This window comes from Carassius gibelio, chromosome B8 (genome assembly GCF_023724105.1).
Source record: "Carassius gibelio isolate Cgi1373 ecotype wild population from Czech Republic chromosome B8, carGib1.2-hapl.c, whole genome shotgun sequence".
NCBI lineage: Eukaryota > Metazoa > Chordata > Actinopteri > Cypriniformes > Cyprinidae > Carassius > Carassius gibelio.
In genome coordinates, this window is record NC_068403.1 from 28,829,816 (window position 1) to 28,850,533 (window position 20,718).

The window sequence follows — 20,718 nt, forward strand, 5'->3', positions numbered from 1 at the left end:
TTTTTGAATGTCTTGTTGTGGTTTTGTCTTGTGGGGTGGTGAAACTGACCACCTTGTTTCAACTTATCAGTTACCCCTTGAGTAATGGAGGCTGTATGATCTGGTGGTACTGAGGATGTGGGAAATGTTTTGGGAGATGAGTGGATGTTCACAGGTGATCAGTAGGTCATAATTATGTATTCCCTCCCATATGGGTGATGGAGGTCCCCTCCGCTGTGGTTCTCAGTCTTGGTTCCTCTACTGGACGCTCCCCCTTCCTGATTACAGACAGGAAGCAAATGCATTTCTTGAGTTCCTGGCCAGGACTCAAACCAGTGAACTAAAATGTACTCCTGTCTTCACTTAATTGTACAGTAACAATGATTAAAGAAATCACATTCTAAACAAATTATCAGTTACTACTATGATTTTCAGTGTATTAAAGCATATATCATGGGCATATGAAAATGTACTGCATAACAAGAATGACTGTTTGGCTTTTTGTGTGGTCTGTGTGTTTAGATGATGAAATCACTGTGGGGAAGTTCTATGCCACTTTCCTGATACAAGACTACTTCAGGAAATTCAGGAAGCGCAAAGAGCAAGGTCTTGTGGGATGCCAACCCTATTTAAACAGCACTACCGCCCTGCAGGTAAACTAAAACTTAGAAAAAAAACACATAAAACCACATTAGATTCGATTCGATTAGATTAAACTTTATTGTCATTATGCAGAGTACAAGTACAGAGCTAATGAAATGCAGCTAGCATCTAACCAGAAGTGCAAGAATATAGTGTTTTATAGACGTATACTGTAAGTGCAGAGTAAGTGAAGCTATGATTTACAGAATGTACAGTGGAGTTGATATATACAGTATTGAGCAGAGAATATACAGAATATAAATAAGAATGCAATGTAGGGATTATATGTACATTATGAACAGCAGCAGCGTAAGAACAGTGGTAATAAATACAGTTGGATGAGTGTGCAATAGTATTGTTAAACAATGTATTCTATGCAAAATAACAGTAGTGCAATGAGATTTTTATAGAAACAGTGACAACACTTTAGAATAAGGTTCCATTAGTTAATGTTAGTTAACTACTTTCGTTAACATGAACTAAGCAAGAACAATCCTTCTACAGCATTTATAAGTCTTAGTTCATGTTAATTTCAACATTTACTAATGCATTATTTAAATCAAAAGTTGTGCTTGTTAACATTAGTTAATGCACTGTGAATTACCATGAACTAACAATGAATAACTGTATTTTCATTAACTAACATTAACGAGGATGAATAAATACAGAATAAATGTATTATTCATTGTTTGTTCATGTTAATTAATACATTAACTAACATTAACTAATGGAACCTTATTCTAAAGTGTTACTGAAATAGTTTACTGTGCTTTGTAAAGTAACAACTTTAGACAGTTTACAGTGTAATAGCTTGAACAATGTGCAGTCTGTGCAAAATATGAGTGGTGTAAGTGCATGTACAGTATGTAAAGTACTGTGACCCGTGTAGTAATAAAGCAGGTGCAGGTTAGATTGGTGGAAGGAGGATGAAGAGTCCATGGTTAGGATGAGAGGCATCCTTGATGGTGTTCCTTGCCCTGTCCAGACAGCGCTTGTGATAGATGTTCTCGATGGAAGTTAACTGGGTAACAGTGATTCATTGACCCGCTGGAGAAATATATTAAATCTAAAATCTTTAAAGTTAAACTCAAAAAACTTTGGGCCCTGATGAACTAAAGGTTTTAAACACTTAAAATGAATACATTTCCTAAATTCTTGTTTTATTTTTATTTGATCACCTGTCTCTCCTGCAGGCTGGTCTGCGCACACTGCATGATATCGGCCCTGAGATCCGTCGAGCCATATCATGTGATCTACAGGATGAAGGTCTAGTAGACATCAACCTCCACGAGGAGGAAGAGATATACGAGGTAAAACACTTCAGTCTTTATCAGTGCACGTGTAAATATGTATTAGATCATTGTGCTTGTAAACCACATCATGGGATTGATTCCAAGCTAATGTGTGAACACGGTGTGAGGATTGCGCCAAGGTTTTTAATTCAACTGGAAAGCAATTTTTTAAAATTCCCAATGAACTACTTTAGTTTTTAATTAAAGTACTTTTTCTAATGCAGGGAGAGCTGGGCTGTGTTCCACTTTTTTTTACTTCCCTCCCCTCATTGACTCAGATGTTGATTATGTTGCATTAGTGCCCACTACTGGCTGAACCCTTGCTTTTATCGGAGGATGAGTAGAATTCCCACTACAGGTGGCCGAACTTTTGTAAATGCTTCCTGCTTGTGAGCTAAACAAAGAATACCTCATCTAAATATTCACAACAAACACCTTTTCAAAATTAATCCAAGACATAAGACCTACACTTTCACTCCTTCTCCCCACAGCTTCTCAAATGTTTGTATCCCCCAGGATACGCTGCCCTTTTAAGGCTGCAATACATATACAGGTGTGGACATTAATATGCATACACCTAGCAAAAACTGCTAAGGAAAACATATCATGTGTAATTTGTTTATGTAGTCCTGCCCTGAATAAGCAATTTCATAACACAAATATATAATACAATTGCAAAATGTACACAAATGATTCATTTAAAAAGTTCACTGACACATGACTTATGATAATTTCATGATCCCTTGTTTGTCCTGGGCAGTTAAACTGGTCATAAAAATCCCATCTCCCAGGTCCATGTTTTAAATTTAAGTTATGTTATTTATTTTTTTTACTGGAAAGCAAGTCAGTGTATATAATTTCAAATGAAATGACTGAACATCTAGCAGAACAGTTTTTGATGCTGTTGTCTGTGTGTGCAGAGGAATGGGGTTGTGTTTGGGAATCATGTGAGTGGAGATCAGTACGGCAGCGTCACACAGCGTCCTCTGCAGCTCCCGCTTACTCTGTGCTCCTCCCAAAATTACTGTCCGTCCATGTCAGACAAATCATCCAACTCCAATATCAACAATGCCAATGTGCCAGCGGTCACTGCCTTTCCCAACGGCTGGCACAGGCGCTGCCGGCGGCTCTCTGGGACCCTGGTGTCCTCTCTGAACACCTACCTCAACCTCAGGAGTGATGGAGAACTACAGCTCAGGACTCACTCCAGAAGGTGAGAGGTCAGAATATCACTGAGGCTACCACAGAAAACAAAATCATAAAAACTAAGAAAAATGACTTTCTAATTAGGTAAACTAGATAAATATGAGGCAAACTGGCCATAGCAAGGCTGGCAACTCAGCTGACACTGTTCTCACGCTCTCAAGCCACACGTCCATTTATTCACAGTTCAGAGAACAAACTAGTGTTCTGGTGGAAAACGAGTCTTGCCAGGTCTTGAAAAAACAAACCTGGAAGGATGTGAGAACACAGAAGAATGTACATTTCCTGAAGAAAATGTGAGTGGTCCTTGCAGTGGCAAAACTCGCCTGTCTGATGCTAGGGTGTTGCAATGAGGTTGCTATGGTAACCTGGGTGGTTGCTATGCAGTTGCTATGGTAACCGGGTGGTTGTTATGATGTTACTAGGTGGTTGGTAGTTGTCATAGATGATCACTGTGTAGTTTTTATAGAGTTCTTAGCCCATTTGAGCACTTAGCTAATCACTATTAGCATGTAGCTATTAACTGCTAGCATGACTAGCATGCTGGATTTCCTGTTTACTAGCATGAGTCAAAAGAGCCAACCGCCATTTCGATACGATTTTCTGTTGAAAAGATATAAGACTTACTAATTGGTTGCTAGGCTACTCTTATTTGGTTGCTATGGAGTGGCCTGGCAGCTGCCAATGATGATACTCCAAAGGATGCTCGCCAATATAAACCAACCCCCATGCCTCTACGATGTACTGATGCAGAGATAGCGATCTTGCAAAACGGTTGCTAGGGTACTATGTTTGGTTGCTAGGGAGTGGCCTGGCAGCTGCCAATGTTGATACTCCAAAGTCTGCTTGCTAGTATGAATGATATAAACCAACCCCCATGCCTTTATGATATTCACATTTGAAGATAAATCTCTATGCTTTTGGTCGCTAGGGAGCATTTATTTTATAACTATTTTGTGAAGTTTGAAAATCTTATTCTGCACATCAAGTCAAGCCACCTTTATTTATATAGCACTTTAAACAAAATACATTGCGTCAAAGCAACTGAACAACAGTGTGTCAATAATGCAAAATGATAGTTAAAGGCAGTTCATCATTAAACATCAGAACTATATTCTTTGGTTTTACTCCTTTTGATGGATGTTTAAAGGAATTTGGCCTTTGTGTTCCTCATATTTTTAATCCTGTGGAATAGGAAGCCATGGCCTGTGCAATCAAGTTGACAATACTGACAGAAAATTTCACCAATTAAGCAAGCCAAAGGTGACAGTACAAGGAACTATGATTTTCAGAGCATTTATCATGGGCATACAAGGAACCAAAACTTGATTGGCAACAGAAATAGAGAATTAGCCTCAGTTAAAGAGAAGCAGTTAAAATGATGCTAAGGCTCTCTTTATTGATGTATGAAATAACAACCATCTCAATAACTGCATCTCATGTTGATTTATGTTATCTTTTCTGCCTGATAAAGCCTCTTCAGACTGTAATATTGTCACATTTAAAAAAACATCACTCACTTTTCCTTGGTGTGGAACAAACTCCCAACAGTGGAGTCTATTGCAGTATTTAAAAAAAAACATGGACTAAAATAAATAACTACATCTCATTACAATTTAACTAAAATATTTCATTCTATTTTGAAATGTTTGTTTCTCACAAGAATATCCCTCAATGTCCTCGTTCATCAGAACTACATCTCTATAATGCATCAGTAACAAGCATCAAGCTCAGTAGCTCTGTTAAAGTTCAAGATCATTGACAGTAAATAATGATTTGATTTTGCAGGCCGAGCATCAGTGCTGTTGGATATCCCATCATCCACGTGGAGAACCCCGCCCTTGGTGACATCAGTGATGATGACAGGAACTCTGGGGAGTATTTCAGCGGAGACGAGTTTAACGAGGATGATGTCATGCTGGCTACAGACAGGTATTGCTAGAGAACACTCTTCTGAAAAGGTAAATCAACAGTAGCTGTTATCTTCATTTTCTCTTGGTTCCTCTTGAAGGTCATACTTTCAGGACACTTTGAGTGATGGTGCTCCAGCTGGACAGCAGGATGTGTGTGAATGTGTCTGTGATGATGGTGAGCAGCTCATATCCCAGCAGCCCCAGAGGTCCTCAAAACGACTCCTGCTGTCCACAACTCAATGTGAGATATTAGAAAACAATCATCAACTTTTTTACAGTGTCACACTGAAACTAACTAACTAGAAAAGTGAGAACTAGCATTACTGTGTTGTTCCTCAACAAGCTGTGATCACAAATGGATAGATGGTTACACTGATCTATTATGCTACAGGTCCTTCACTTCCAAATATATAAAGCATTAAAGCTGCAGTAGGTAACTTTTGTAAAAATATATTTTTTACATATTTGTTAAACCTGTCATTATGTCCTGACAGTAGAATATGAGACAGATAATCTGTGAAAAAAGTTGAGCTCCTCTGGCTCCTCCCAGTGCCATTTTCAGAAATACATCGCTCCCGGTAAAAAACAACCAATCAGAGCTGTGGTCCGTAACTTTGTTTGTGTTCAAAATGTAGAAAAATTTATATAATAAGCGAGTACACCATGAATCCATTTTCCAAACTGTGTTTTTAGCTTGTCCTGAATCACTAGGGTGCACCTATAATAAGTGTTTATATTCGGACTATTTTAGATTGCTTCGGGGGCACCGCGGCGGAGTAACCCAGTACCTTTGTGATTCTTCATAGACATAAACAGAGAGAAGTAGATCCGGCTACGATGTTCTTCCGCAAGACACAAGCAGTTCTGTTTATTAACCACTAGAGCGTCAAAAGTTACCTACCGCAGCTTTAAAGTCAGTGTTGGAGAAATATATTTTCTATCAATGTTACTGTGTTCATGGGAACTGCAAAATGATGAACATGGCTGGGACATACAGTATTTATCAATGGTTGTTTTGATAGGTCTGCTTTTTTATTTTAATTTTAACATCCTGTTCATGCGATTCCTTGTTTGTTTGTTTTTGGGGGGCGGGGTGAAATACACAGTTATTTTAACTGTGAAGGTTATGTAAGCTGGCTAACATTTACAACTTCCCTTAGAAAAACTAAACATTGCCTATGGTTTTACTGTTAAAATCAATTAATTAATAAATAAATGTATTATATATAAAAAAAAAAAAATAAACACAAAAATGAAAATGGTTACAATTTAACCTTGGTATCCATGCATAAATTAACCATATATTTACTATATTATCCATAATTTAACCATGGTATTTGTACAACTGTGGTCATACAAATGGTAATCAATACGCCAAAAGCATTTAATTTTTATTTTGTTGGGGTAATTTTGTTGTGGTCTGTGCTAATTGAGCTCTTCTGTATTTGTGTTGTGAGCATTTGCAGCGTGTTTCTGGCTGTGTGTTGAGTGTTTGCAGCACGTGCTGCTGATGAAGATGTTTTCATAATTTGCTGGTGCTTTTTCTCTTTGCATGTGTTTTCTAAAGTTGCAACATGCTAAGCTCTCTGCCACTGTACAATATATTTAAATCATTTATTTGTAATTATAAAAATACATTTAATAGTTCACATTTGAAGAAAACAATTTATCGTATATAACATGAGCTAACATATAACATGTTTTAATACAATTCAGCAATGAACATACTTTATTATAATACAAATTCTACTCAAATAAATAATTAATTTATAAATGTAGTTTTGATCTCTAATAGGATTATAGTGGCTTCTGTACTTAATATAGTAGAGTCCTTCTGTACGTAAATCAGAATGTTTTGAAATAAAGAATAAATAAAACTTAATCTCTTCAAGTTCATATTTCTGTTAGTGCACAATAATCTTAATATGGGTCGTATAAGAATAAAAGAAAAAAGAAAAGAAAAACCAAGTAACACCAGAAAAAACTTAATTGTCTGTGAATTTGTTCTGGTTCAGCCTTCAGGGCAAAGATTTCTCACAATAGCTATAGTTGTTGTTAGTTTATTGTACATTCCTCCATTACAATGCATTCTTCCATACAGCCTCTCACAAACCCGCTTTCCATTTTGAGTGTCTGCGCAAACAGAACAGCCAGGACGAGATCCCCCTGCATCCATCGGTCCTGCCGCAGCATCAGGTGATAAAGACATGACCCCCTACACTGTCACCAAAATAACAGTCTAAGAGCAGTGACCTGGGACATGTACATGATGGGCAGTGTTGGGAAGGGAACTTATAAATGTAATAGGTTACAGATAAGTAGTCCCCTATCTTAAATGTAATAGGTAGTGTAAATGTTTCATTTTGATTACATTTGATTACTTTTTGATAACGTTTATAAATTTCTAATGAATGTTTTCAAGTGTTAAATCATTTTCAGACATGTAAAGCAGGCAGGGTTGCTTTCAGACTTTTAAAATCCTTCATCACTTAAATTAAGATTATAATTATTTAATATTAAAGCACAGCCTACACAAAAGCAAACTTTAGCACCACTTTTTACTTTGAGATAGTTCTTGGTTTAATACAGATTTTAAATCATAAGATATTGTTTATTAGCTATGATACTGTTTTTGAAATCAGATCTTTGAATAGCTGTCACAGGAAACCATGCTTTGGAAAATATCTGTTAATCTTAAAAAACAAAGTAGAGCATATTTATAAACCCAAATAGGAAATAAAACATGCATGTGTCCTATTGGAGTTTCATATTTTGGAGCAGTCAGTTTAATATGGGAAAGAAATCAATCAAATCTTTTTTTGTGTGAAAATATTCAGTGTTAGACCCTTTATCTTTAACATTTTCATAAGTAACTTTACTTTACAAAATTTTTCTCAGAAACTGTAACAGTTACATTTTTTTGTAATTAAATAACTCAATTCAATTACATGTAACTTTTTACTCCCCAACACTGGCGTCATGTTTCTTGCGCAGGTGAAGACGGCGACTGGACAAGAATCGAGTAGAACACGACTCTCTCCGACTCGCTCCATCCGCTCCTGGGTCACGCCTCCGGCCACGCCTCCACCCTACACTCCTCTGATTCAGACCACGGTCAGCGCTAGCAGCACTCCGGGATTGGTTCACAGGGGCTTCTGGAATTCCCAGCAGGCCTCTGATTGGTCGACACGTTCTCCCTCCCCCTCGCTCCTGAAGGTCCCCCCCCGACTGAGCGGCCATCACCTGCAGCAGCGGAGCAGCGCTCAAAGCCTGGTGGAAGCCGTGAGTGATGCTGCTTGACCCTGAGCTCCTATTTACACCTGGTCACTTCATGCGTTTTCTCTGATGGGCTATCTATCAGATCACGTTTCCATTTACACTTGGCCACATAAATGTGTCTTTGCAAAACGGATATAAATCCGGTCTTCAAATCCCATGCTATATGCAACATTAAAGGAGTTCACGTCAATAAAAGCAACAGATATGTGCTGCATTTTGTTCATTATCAGCTAAATTCAAGATCAAAGGCTGCGATAGGAAAGAGCACCGTATTTGTAATGGAAAGACTACTTTTAATAAAGATGATTGTGTGCTGTGCATCTGAGACATACTTTCAGTTTCATTCGGGGCAGTTGGAATGCATCATCTGGAATGCAGCCCAGACCACATGATAAATGCATCTCGAAAGCGTTTCAGAGGACATTTGCATGATCGGAAAGCTATCTGATCAGAAAAAACACATGAAGTGACTAGGTGTAAACAGACCCTGAGAGTCAAGACAATTCGCCTTTGTTTCTATAGCACATCATACAATACAGATTGTGTCAAAGAAGCTTCACTGAGATTAACAGGAGAATACTAGAATCAATTCAGATTCAGCTGTTAAGCAGCTCAAAGACAATAGACTCTACTAACGAGCTGATGAGTGGAATCAGGTGTGTTAGATAAGGGAATCATACAATAGTTGGAGGGCGGAGGGCCCTCCAGGACAGGTTTGGGAAGCACTGTTTTAGAGAGCTTTTACACTGGGCTCGTTTGCTGCGGTCCGAGCCCGAGAGCGATTGTTCCCGGCGCTGCCCACAGCATTGGTCTGATTTCACACTCAATAGTTGTATCAAACTCATGTGCGTTTGCAGTCACCTTACGTCATCGCAAACGCACACGGAAAATGCATGGAGAACACAATGCGACTGAGCATAGTTGTAATTTTTTGTTATTTTGGTGCTATTATGCACAGCAATTTGGACTTTTAGGAGTGTGTGGAATCAACCTCAGCTCTTTGAGGAAACAATGATATCAACAGTGCTATGCACGCGCAGGATACTTTATTTCCTGAACCAGTGCGCACCAGGGTCCGATGACAGCGTTCACATTAGCAATTTTTCATGGGAACTGTGCCCCGTTCCGCACTAAACTGCCAATGTGAAAGCACCCTAAACTAATGAAGCTCATTACTAGCTGGTAAAATAAGTATTGAACACATCACCATTTTCCTCAGTAAATATATTTCTAGAGCTGCTGTTGACATTAAATTTTCACCAGATGTCGGTAACAGCCCAAGTAGTCCATACATAGAAAGCAAAACAAACAAGTTCAGAAATTAAGTTCTGTGTAATAAGGTATAATGACGCAGGGAAAATGTATTGAACACATGAAGAAAGGGAGATGCAAGGAAGGCAAGGAAAGCCAAAACACCAACTGAAATCAATCAGTAATTAGAAAGCATTCCTGTCCCCTAACAGTGGAAATTAATATCAGTTGGTTCAGTCCCAGCTGATGGCCTAAGAAAAGGTGTCACAGAAGAAACCAATGTGTGTCACAAAAGAAACATTTCATGATGGCTAAAAGCAAAAAGCTCTTTCAAGACCTTCAAAACCTTATTGTTGGCAGTGGTTACAGAAATATTAATAATCCGGAAGTGGTAAGAACATAAATTTCACCATAAATCTGGCACAGCCTGGTCTGGCACCCTCCTTGCAAGATTCCTGTCAGAGGAGTGAAAAAAATTATCTGAAGAGTTGACCAAGAGCCAAGGATCACTTGTGGAGGGCTTCAGAAAGACCTGGGCCCGTATCCCTAAAGATTCTGAGAATCCTCTCAGAGAGCTCCTAACTTAACCTTAAAATTCCTTGCCAAGAGTTTTAGCACATTCAAAAAAATATCTGGAAAATGAATAGTAAGCTGTAGGGGTTATAGCCTAACATTAGAATCAATATGTATATGTGAAAACTTAAGCTCATTACACCCTGTTCAAATAATGATTCGTGTCTTATTTGCTCATATTAATATCCTAGCTGGCATATTTTGTACTTTCACTCCCATATGGACCCCATTGAAAACAAGATGGCCGATCTCAAGGGGCTGTCCTTAATGGAGTAGAAATTACAACGTTATAACTCAGTGTGGTCTTAAACGAGGGTGACACGGCTCAGCTTTTATCAATGTCTGTGATTGCTGGCTGGTCTATTTATGAAGGCTTGTTAACAAATATCCTACAAACACAGAAAATGGAGAAAAAAAGGAATCGCAGGCCGAACTGGACTGAGGAGCAAGGTTTGTTGCTGTCCCAGTTGGTGAAGTAATTGAATCTCTAAGGAGATCCACCACAAACATGATTCCTGTACGATCCAATCTGTCGCGTCTCAATAATTCCCTCTCATCCAGTGTTTGCAGGACATCTCTCCTGCCTCCTCTGTTGGTCAGCTTGTGCAGCTGCTTAGGAGAACTCCTAAGCCAGTAAAAGTCCTCTTCCCTGCTCTTAGCAGATCTCGCCTTAGGAGCCCTTTTAAGCGCTAGGAATCTTGAGGAATAGCTTTTATATTAACTGGGATTTTCTTATCAATTTTAGGGGCAATTCTAAGAAAACGTTATGACTCTGAGAATTTTCTTAGAATTTGGCTGCTAGGAGCCACTATTTGCACCAAACATCTTTAGGGATACGGGCCCTGGAATGTACAGTTGTTTCAAAGAACTAATAATTGAAATATGTAATGCACTCAGCCACCATGGCCTGTATGCATGCTCACCATGCAATGCTCTATTTCTGAAGTAAAAAAAAAAAAAAAAAAAAAACCTTGACCAAGCTCATTTAAAGAAGGAAATTCAAAGGAGGATGAATAGAAAAATGTACAGTATTGTTCAAAATAATAGCAGTACAATGTGACTAACCAGAATAATCAAGGTTTTTTGTATATTTTTTTATTGCTACGTGGCAAACAAGTTACCAGTAGGTTCAGTAGATTCTCAGAAAACAAATGAGACCCAGCATTCATGATATGCACGCTCTTAAGGCTGTGCAATTGGGCAATTAGTTGAATTAGTTGAAAGGGGTGTGTTCAAAAAAATAGCAGTGTGGCATTCAATCACTGAGGTCATCAATTTTGTGAAGAAACAGGTGTGAATCAGGTGGCCCCTATTTAAGGATGAAGCCAACACTTGTTGAACATGCATTTGAAAGCTGAGGAAAATGGGTCGTTCAAGACATTGTTCAGAAGAACAGCGTACTTTGATTAAAAAGTTGATTAGAGAGGGGAAAACCTATAAAGAGGTGCAAAAAATGATAAGCTGTTCAGCTAAAATGATCTCCAATGCCTTAAAATGGAGAGCAAAACCAGAGAGACGTGGAAGAAAACGGAAGACAACCATCAAAATGGATAGAAGAATAACCAGAATGGCAAAGGCTCAGCCAATGATCACCTCCAGGATGATCAAAGACAGTCTGGAGTTACCTGTAAGTACTGTGACAGTTAGAAGACGTCTGTGTGAAGCTAATCTATTTTCAAGAATCCCCCGCAAAGTCCCTCTGTTAAAAAAAAGGCATGTGCAGAAGAGGTTACAATTTGCCAAAGAACACATCAACTGGCCTAAAGAGAAATGGAGGAACATTTTGTGGACTGATGAGAGTAAAATTGTTCTTTTTGGGTCCAAGGGCCACAGGCAGTTTGTGAGACGACCCCCAAACTCTGAATTCAAGCCACAGTACACAGTGAAGACAGTGAAGCATGGAGGTGCAAGCATCATGATATGGGCATGTTTCTCCTACTATGGTGTTGGGCCTATTTATCGCATACCAGGGATCATGGATCAGTTTGCATATGTTAAAATACTTGAAGAGGTCATGTTGCCCTATGCTGAAGAGGACATGCCCTTGAAATGGTTGTTTCAACAAGTCAATGACCCAAAACACACTAGTAAACGGGCAAAGTCTTGGTTCCAAACCAACAAAATTAATGTTATGGAGTGGCCAGCCCAATCTCCAGACCTTAATCCAATTGAGAACTTGTGGGGTGATATCAAAAATGCTGTTTCTGAAGCAAAACCAAGAAATGTGAATGAATTGTGGAATGTTGTTAAAGAATCATGGAGTGGAATAACAGCTGAGAGGTGCCACAAGTTGGTTGACTCCATGCCACACAGATGTCAAGCAGTTTTAAAAAACTGTGGTCATACAACTAAATATTAGTTTAGTGATTCACAGGATTGCTAAATCCCAGAAAAAAAAATGTTTGTACAAAATAGTTTTGAGTTTGTACAGTCAAAGGTAGACACTGCTATTTTTTTGAACACACCCCTTTCAACTAATTGCCCAATTGCACAGCCTTAAGAGCGTGCATATCATGAATGCTGGGTCTTGTTTGTTTTCTGACAATCTACTGAACCTACTGGTAACTTGTTTGCCACGTAGCAATAAAAAATATACTAAAAACCTTGATTATTCTGGTTAGTCACATTGTACTGCTATTATTTTGAACAATACTGTACAAACACATTCTTGATAAGAATCTGCTGCCATCTGCCAGGATGAAGAAAATGAAATGAGGACATTTCAGCAAGACAGTGATTGCGGTCTTTACCAACAAAGGCCTTTGTACACAGTATTAAATAAATTTCAGTAAGCATGTTTGTTTAATACTTTTTCTCTGGGTTATTCCATTTTATTACACAGAATTTAATTTCAGAACATATTTGTATTGTTTTCTTTGTATGCATGGATTAGTTGGGTTGTTACCAATATCTTGGTAAAAAATGTCAAAACAGTACTTTTAGAAATATTTATTTGTTTTTGTTTCAAATCAAAGTGTGAATACATGTGAAAACATATCAGTGTGGTTCGGCTGACAGAATAGCGTACGCTGCCTGCATTCAGCTCATATTCTCCAAAGTGGCGCTACAAAATGTATTCTCCTTCATAACGTTATGGTTGAACCACTGATGGCAGATGGACTATTCCGTCTATGGGACAGTCACAAGCCTCCCGGTTTTTATCCAGAATATCTTAAATCGGTTTCCGAAGATGAACTAAGCTTTTATGTGTTTGGAACGACATGGGGGAAAGTGATTAATGACAAAATGTAAATTTAAACTAAAATTTAAAATGAGATATTGCATATAATTTGGCAGAAAAACTTGTCAGTTTTAGGGCTTCAACAGCTGAGAGCAAGGCAGTCTTGTATGTATGTTTGTATGTTGTGTGAGAAGGAATAGACTTGGTTGAACACAAATCGTTCAGGGAAACCAGTAGGTAGTTCTCTAAAAGAGTTGGGTTAAGAGTGAGTTTCTTAAGAAGTGGGGTTATACAAGTCTGTTTAAATGTTGAGGGAAAACACAAGTATGAAGTTAATACAAGTAATATTATTACTTTTATTATTACTTTCTGGCAACAGCAATTAGTTGCACTACATTACGTTTCTTTCACATAAGTTACATCCTAATAAAATTTCTGCCTCATCATTTGATCAGAATCCACTTTGGATTGCAGTCAGAAATTATTACAAACACTCAGTGGTGATTAATAGTAACGTTTAAGTAAAAGTGTTGTATTAATCACATTGTCGTGTAGCTTGATGCTAATTGTAGCTATAAGTTCTCTGGGTAACACTTTAGAATAAGGTTCCATTAGTTAATGTTAGTTAATGTATTAATTAACATGAACTAAGCAAGAACAATCCTTCTACAGCATTTATAAGTCTTAGTTCATGTTAATTTCAACATTTACTAATGCATTATTTAAATCAAAAGTTGTGCTTGTTAACATTAGTTAATGCACTGTGAATTACCATGAACTAACAATGAATAACTGTATTTTCATTAACTAACATTAAGAAAGATGAATAAACACAGTAATAAATGTATTATTCATTGTTTGTTCATGTTAATTAATACATTAACTAACATTAACTAATGGAACCTTATTCTAAAGTGTTACCGTTCTCTGTTACCCATATACGATTATATTCAATGATGTATTTTATCAAAATAATCATACAAGTTCATAAAATAATTTTTCATTCTCTAAGAAAGATTTTACACAATTTATCATGATCAGCGGGATGTTGTCAATCCATGTAATGCCACAACTTGCACATCAGTGATCGATCATCTTTTCTTCTCACAAAATCAATGTAATGGCAATATTCACTGAATGCAACCTTTTTCATATTCCATTTGGCTGCTGCTCTGGTGACTCCACGTGCCTTTGCAAGTTGTGAAAATTATCAAAATAAATCTAGCAATTGTTGGATCTTTGGAGTTTAAATCAGTAGGGGCTGAAGCATCGAAAGTAACTATGTAACTAACTGTTTTTTAGATAGTAACTGTAATGTTATTACTGAAATCTTATCAGCAATTAGATACACTACTAGTTACTGCTTACTGTTACTATTATTACTTCCAAACACTGCCTGACACAACGTCTTTTGTCGTAGGTGATGATATCTGGTGGATTGGGCAAATATGCCAAGGATCCAAAGTTTGTGACGGTGACAAAACATGAGATCGCAGATGCTTGCGACATGACAATTGATGAGATGGAAAGTGCTGCTAGTAATTTACTGAATGTGACGCTAGGCCATGGGCCGGAGACAGACGAGGTGGGCCTGTGTCAGAACAATCTCCGCGACTACAGCGATGAGGACACGGACACAAGCAATAAACGCGAGGAGGATCTGACAGACGAAATGATTTATGTCTCAGTATTATAATAAAGAGTTCAAAATGCCCCAGCAAAACTAAACAATGTAGAAAATTCATGAATGAGGTAATTGTGCCTTTAAACAGAGTGTCACGGAAAGATCTGCTGGATTACATGGACCAATAGATTTGGACTTTTTCCTTTAGTAAGCAAACCTTTTGTGATCTTGGGAAATTTCCAGCAAGATCCAAATGTGATGGCATTGCTGACCAAAGTGTTTTCCTCTGAATCTATGCATGTGCTGGACCTTTGAAGAACCCTAATCAACTTACCCGCCAAAGTCCAAATGGTCAAAAGTACCAAACGCCATTTCTTCAGACCAATTCAAGGCACTTTCACCATTTGAGTCAAGAGTTTAATTCACACATGCAAGGCAATTACAATGGTAAAAACTTTACAAGGATACCTCCTAGCTGGGAAATTGAACTACATATATTTGAAATATTTCAAATTAAAATTTTCCAGTTTTTCCACATTCAAAGTGTCTAAGTTGGTGACATTTGCCATCTTTGACTTAACATCTGCTGCATCACATCTTTGTGTGCATACACAAATGCAAATTTAAATTATGCACAAATGATATAGACTCTGAACTTAAAGAGCTCTGACATCATTTGTGTTTCAGACAGAAAGAAAAAAGTTGGAAACAAGGTGAGTGAATAATTTTTGGGTTAACACATAAATGGAAAGGTAAATTATCCATACCCCCGTTTTCATTTGATGAAATAATGCAAGATGCCAGTTTTGGTGGTGGAAGAAAAGTAAATTTCTGATATTTCCCTACACTGGTCTGTTGAGTATATATAGCTGTAAAATGCACAAACTAAGGCATTTAAATAATAACTAATTATACTGTAGGTCAATAAAATATGACACCCTTTATGTTCAAATATTACTGCATCACAGACTCACCATTTTAAGTGGACACATTCTGTAGATTTCAGGTACTCAAACTGATCTTACAAAGGGCTTTACTCAGCAGTACCGTCCAAAAGCTGTTTCTGCTTCCTTTATCGGGAGCCAGTCTCACTGCCATCTGACTCTCTGACCTCTCAGAAACAGCAGCTTCTTTCTCTAAGAGTAGTTACTAAACATATCAAAACTATGAACGCTCGAGTCTGCTTGATTGTGCTTAACTATTAGTGTGAGCATATCTGCCTCGATGCTGATTAAACTGCTTTGGTCCTCCAGTTCCTTCAGCTGGTCAGACAGCAACTTGTTTTTATTTTCAGAGTTAATCTGTCTCATTGGTTCTTTAATTGATGATGAGGTCTATGTCTCACACACCCAGTGACATTTAGGCTTATATCATGTTCTGTCCAAACCTGTATAGATACTCATGTCCGTGATTCAAAAAGAACCAGTGGTATAAAAGTATTATGAAAATACCCCACACAGGTTGTGTGCTATATTGTTGTGGCTCAACAGCGTTGAGACGTCAGTAGACCATTTGATGGAATCGTAACATCAGCCTAAGCCTAGACACTCCAGCTGTGTTCATGAATGTGCGCTGTTAAGTTTGTGAACAAATGCTTTGGTCAGAATGATTTGCTAATCGCTCTGGCTGTACTACTTTTATAATCTTTTTTTAAGCTTAAAGGCAGATGTGACCTCATACAGGTTCAGAGAGTAAATGATGACAGAATGTTGATTTTTGAGTCTGTAAGGAATAACGGGTAATTTAGCACATGCTGTGTCTAAACTACTGTATGTTTTGTCTTTGTGATGTTAAACTGTTTGATGTAAACCACCAACCTTTCCTTTCTAAATTTATCACTTAGAATAAATTTCAACTGCCTTCATCTTTAATATCTAGTATCTTAAAAGTGATAATCTATTTTTGACAAAATGTCTGATTACAAAGGCTTTAAAAGTTGTGTATGTTGAATGAATGGATAAATTATGTCAGTGTTTTAATGGAGAAACAAAACTGATTTCCTTTCATTTTGAAGGAACATATGTCTGTATGGTTTCTGTCGTAGTTTGAGAATTATCCAGGCATGAACTAAAACAATTATATTCATTTTTTTTAAATGGTATTTTACCTATAATCAAATGCAAATATGCATCATAAGATTGTGTGTAGATTACTGGCATTATTGCAATGAAGTGACGGTCATTTGTGTTGTGTGAATGATTATTTCAGGTCGTGCTAGTGTCAGTCATCTCCATGGACAACATTTGGACATTTATTAGGACAAGTCAACCATCAGGAGACTTTTAAAATTTAATACTTTTATTATTTTTGAAAGGTACAGTTATTATTTAAAAGATAATCATCTGTTGTAGTGATTTTACAAGCGTTTTCAATCTGTTAAAATTTGTCAACTGTTTGTTACTTTCTTTTTCTTACTCCATTATAACTGAATAAAATATAAAAAAGCCATTCCACCAGAATAAAGAACACATAAGAAGTCTAAAGATTCTCTTTTTCTCTCTCAGTGTAAATATTAAAGTTATATGCACAGATACTTGGTTCCTACTGTAGGCTCAGAAGCTGAAATATATTATTTCTAACTATAAACATAATTGTGTCAGACTAATCGTGTGGAGATGAAAACTGGAAAAATCTATGCTGCAAATGTCTCTTCTTTAAAGCGTGTGATATAGGTAAATTTCATTAAGATACTTATGGAGAGAATCTCATGAAAATTATCAAGATCATGTCAGTTCATACTTCATTAAATGCATTAAGAATGAGATTTTGTAATCATGCACATATGACAAAATTATTCACTTTAACCACTAAAATTAGGCCTCCCAACATTATTTAAGTGTTTCATTCTCCCACATTACCAGCACGGTCAAATCCATCTTATCTCTTCATCTCGAGAGCTGTGGGCCGGTAAACAGGAACTCCAGGGTCATGGAGCGAGGGAATGCCTTTAATGATGTCCGCTGCCTTTTCAGCAAACATTATGGAGGGAGCGTTCAGGTTCCCTCTCACCATGTTGGGCATAATGGAGGCATCCACCACTCTGAGCCCCTACAGACCGTACACAAGCTGAATTAATGAATCATGGTTCATTGAATATAAAAAAACTATGCACCTTCCTTGGCTAAAACCCAAAGCTTTTAGCCTCTGAACTCATGCATATAAACCAAACTCTGCAAGTCAAGTCAAGTCAAGTCACCTTTATTTATATAGCGCTTTAAAAATACATTGCGTCAAAGCAACTGAACAACATTCATTAGGAAAACAGTGTGTCAATGATGCAAAATGATAGTTAAAGGCAGTTCATCATTGAATTCAGTGATGTCATCTCTGATCAGTTAAATATTGTCTGTGCATTTATTTGCAATCAAGTCAACGATATCGCTGTAGATGAAGTGACCCCAACTAAGCAAGCCAGAGGCGACAGCGGCAAGGAACCGAAACTCCATCGGTGACAGAATGGAGAAAAAAACCTTGGGAGAAACCAGGCTCAGTTGGGGGCCAGTTCTCCTCTGACCAGACGAAACCAGTAGTTCAATTCCAGGTTGCAGCAAAGTCAGATTGTGCAGAAGAATCATCTGTTTCCTGTGGTCTTGTCCTGGTGGTCACCTCAGACAAGGTCTTTACAGGGGATCTGTATCTGGGGCTCTAGTTGTCCTGGTCTCCGCTGTCTTTCAGGGCAGTAGAGGCCCTTTCTAGGTGCTGATCCACCATCTGGTCTGGATACGTACTGGATCCGGGTGACTGCAGTGACCCTCTGATCTGGATACAGACTGGATCTGGTGGCTACGGTGACCTCGGAACAAGAGAGAAACAGACTAATATTAGCGTAGATGCCATTCTTCTAATGATATAGCAAGTACATCGGGTGTTATGGGAAGGGTTTCTGGAAATACCTAACAGTATAGTCACTGTTATTTTGCTGAAAGTACACTGCAGTATAATGTTAAATGTCCTGTTAAGAGAAGACCAAGATCTCTGCAGTGAAAACATTTTTATATTAGTAACCCGCCTATGAAAGACGAAGAAATCTCTTTTTTAGGCGTAAATCTGACCAGAGCGATGTTCCTCTGATTCAGTAGTAAAAGGCCTTGTAATTACATATCGTTACTGAATTCGTGGTGAACCACAGTGATATTCAAAAATAAACGATAAAACTCCTGGTCGGAAAATTGGCTTAGCTACCCAACTTTAAGCCTAAAACATTTAAATCATAAGTGCTATTTTGATAAATGTGTATGGGAGTGCAACAGACGGACAATTCCTGTTGTTCACATTTGCATGTGTAACGGATATGCAGATCATCGATTCATGTGTTTAATTCAGATTTTCCAAATGAAACCCATTTTGCACTAATTGCCTGGCCTGGCGCCAGCCTGGCTGGACTTAAATTAATTTACGATACCCGTGCAAGCCTCGAAGGAGAAATGAAAAACCCCAACCAAATTCCTGAAGACGAAGGAAACCTTTCTTAGAAGTTCCTTACTTTCATAATTTTATTAATAATATGTATTTTAAATATGTTTATGGATTGCATAAAATGGTTAATCCTTGTTATGTGAAGAGTATAAGTTGCTAGCTTATACTTTAGGAAATGTCTCTCCTCACTTTAACTTTCTCAAAGAGAGCCATGTTTCTACAACCCCCACCCCTGCAGGTCGTAAAACTTTATGACCACCCTGGACAACAGGACAGGAGAGAAGCCAAATCACTGGTTTCCTTTCCTTATGCATTCTAAACTTACCTTTTTGTTTTTTCTGTTTTATAAATGTATTACGTATTCCCTTTTGGTACATTTAGATGTTTCCCATATAAATTGGGACTATCTGCAGTGTTATCATGTGTTCATGCAAATCTTTAAATATGTGTAATTCTGCATTTGAATGTAACTTCATGTTTTGATCATCTATATATATTATGTTTAGTATCTGTGTAATCGTCATGCTGTGACAGACCCATTTATCTAGAGCAATGTAATGAAAAATGTATGTAATCTGAATTACAAACTTGCTAGAATAATCCCTGGAAATTGGACAAGCCCTAGATCACCAGGGGGTTGTCTCCACAGAGACAAAGGAACTTTTCCCTCCGCTTCAGATCGCGGACTTTCATTGGCTGTTTACGTGAAAAGAGGCGGGGCCATCTCAAGCCATAAGAACGACCAAACAAGGTCCGCCCTCTCTCTTCCTCTCTTCTTACGCTGACTCCCTTCCCTCCTGCATCGACCAACGTTGCGATTTTTAAACCTAAAACATTTAAATCATAAGTGCTATTTTGATAAATGTTTATTGGAGTCAACAGTTGGAAAATTCCTGTTTTTGTTACATTTGTGTTTTGGAAGTGAACGGATCCTTCCTTCATCCTATGTTAATATAGCACCTCAGAGATTAAAACTAGTGCTGTCAATCGATTAAAAAAAATTAACTAATTAATCGCACAATTTTTTAAAATTAATCGCGATTAATCGCAATTAAAAGACTGAAACTTTTTGGATATGTAAATGTAAAATGTAAAAAATTAATGTAAACTCAAGACAAAGAAACTATTTAAATGCGAAATATGATTGTTTATTGGAATTTTTGTTTAACTTGTAACACAGATTTTCTCATGTAAACAACATACCTGCAATAAACCATCAATATCCTCCAAATTAACTGTTGGCTTGAAAGCCATATTTATTACAGAAATACCGCCACTTCCAAATATATCTCTTGAACGTACCGCCACCTCTCCGTGCGCCCAGAACGTGCTTGTAGCGTACCGGTACGCTTATTTGGACATCTG

The 20,718-nt window shown here is 37.7% G+C and overlaps 2 protein-coding genes across 11 annotated transcripts in view; one reads left to right on the forward strand and one right to left on the reverse strand.

The window, feature by feature from the left end:
• LOC127963129 (voltage-dependent L-type calcium channel subunit alpha-1D-like) overlaps nucleotides 1-17,420 on the forward strand; it is a 276,125-nt gene extending 258,705 nt beyond the window's left edge. For 3 of the 7 annotated variants that reach the window (XM_052562860.1, XM_052562861.1, XM_052562862.1), the window contains exons 41-48: nucleotides 502-632; nucleotides 1,815-1,931; nucleotides 2,834-3,126; nucleotides 4,905-5,048; nucleotides 5,128-5,270; nucleotides 7,131-7,225; nucleotides 8,024-8,311; nucleotides 14,734-17,420. In XM_052562860.1, coding sequence (XP_052418820.1) covers nucleotides 502-632; nucleotides 1,815-1,931; nucleotides 2,834-3,126; nucleotides 4,905-5,048; nucleotides 5,128-5,270; nucleotides 7,131-7,225; nucleotides 8,024-8,311; nucleotides 14,734-15,009 — 1,487 coding nt within the window. In that variant the 3' untranslated portion in view covers nucleotides 15,010-17,420. The remainder of the gene's footprint in view (nucleotides 1-501; nucleotides 633-1,814; nucleotides 1,932-2,833; nucleotides 3,127-4,904; nucleotides 5,049-5,127; nucleotides 5,271-7,130; nucleotides 7,226-8,023; nucleotides 8,312-14,733) is intronic. The other 4 variants (XM_052562858.1, XM_052562863.1, XM_052562864.1 and 1 more) reach the window with 2 other exon arrangements.
• Nucleotides 1-20,718, reverse strand: part of LOC127963140 (NACHT, LRR and PYD domains-containing protein 3) — a 210,736-nt gene that overhangs the window by 118,668 nt on the left and 71,350 nt on the right. The gene's annotated exons all lie outside the window — the stretch shown is intronic.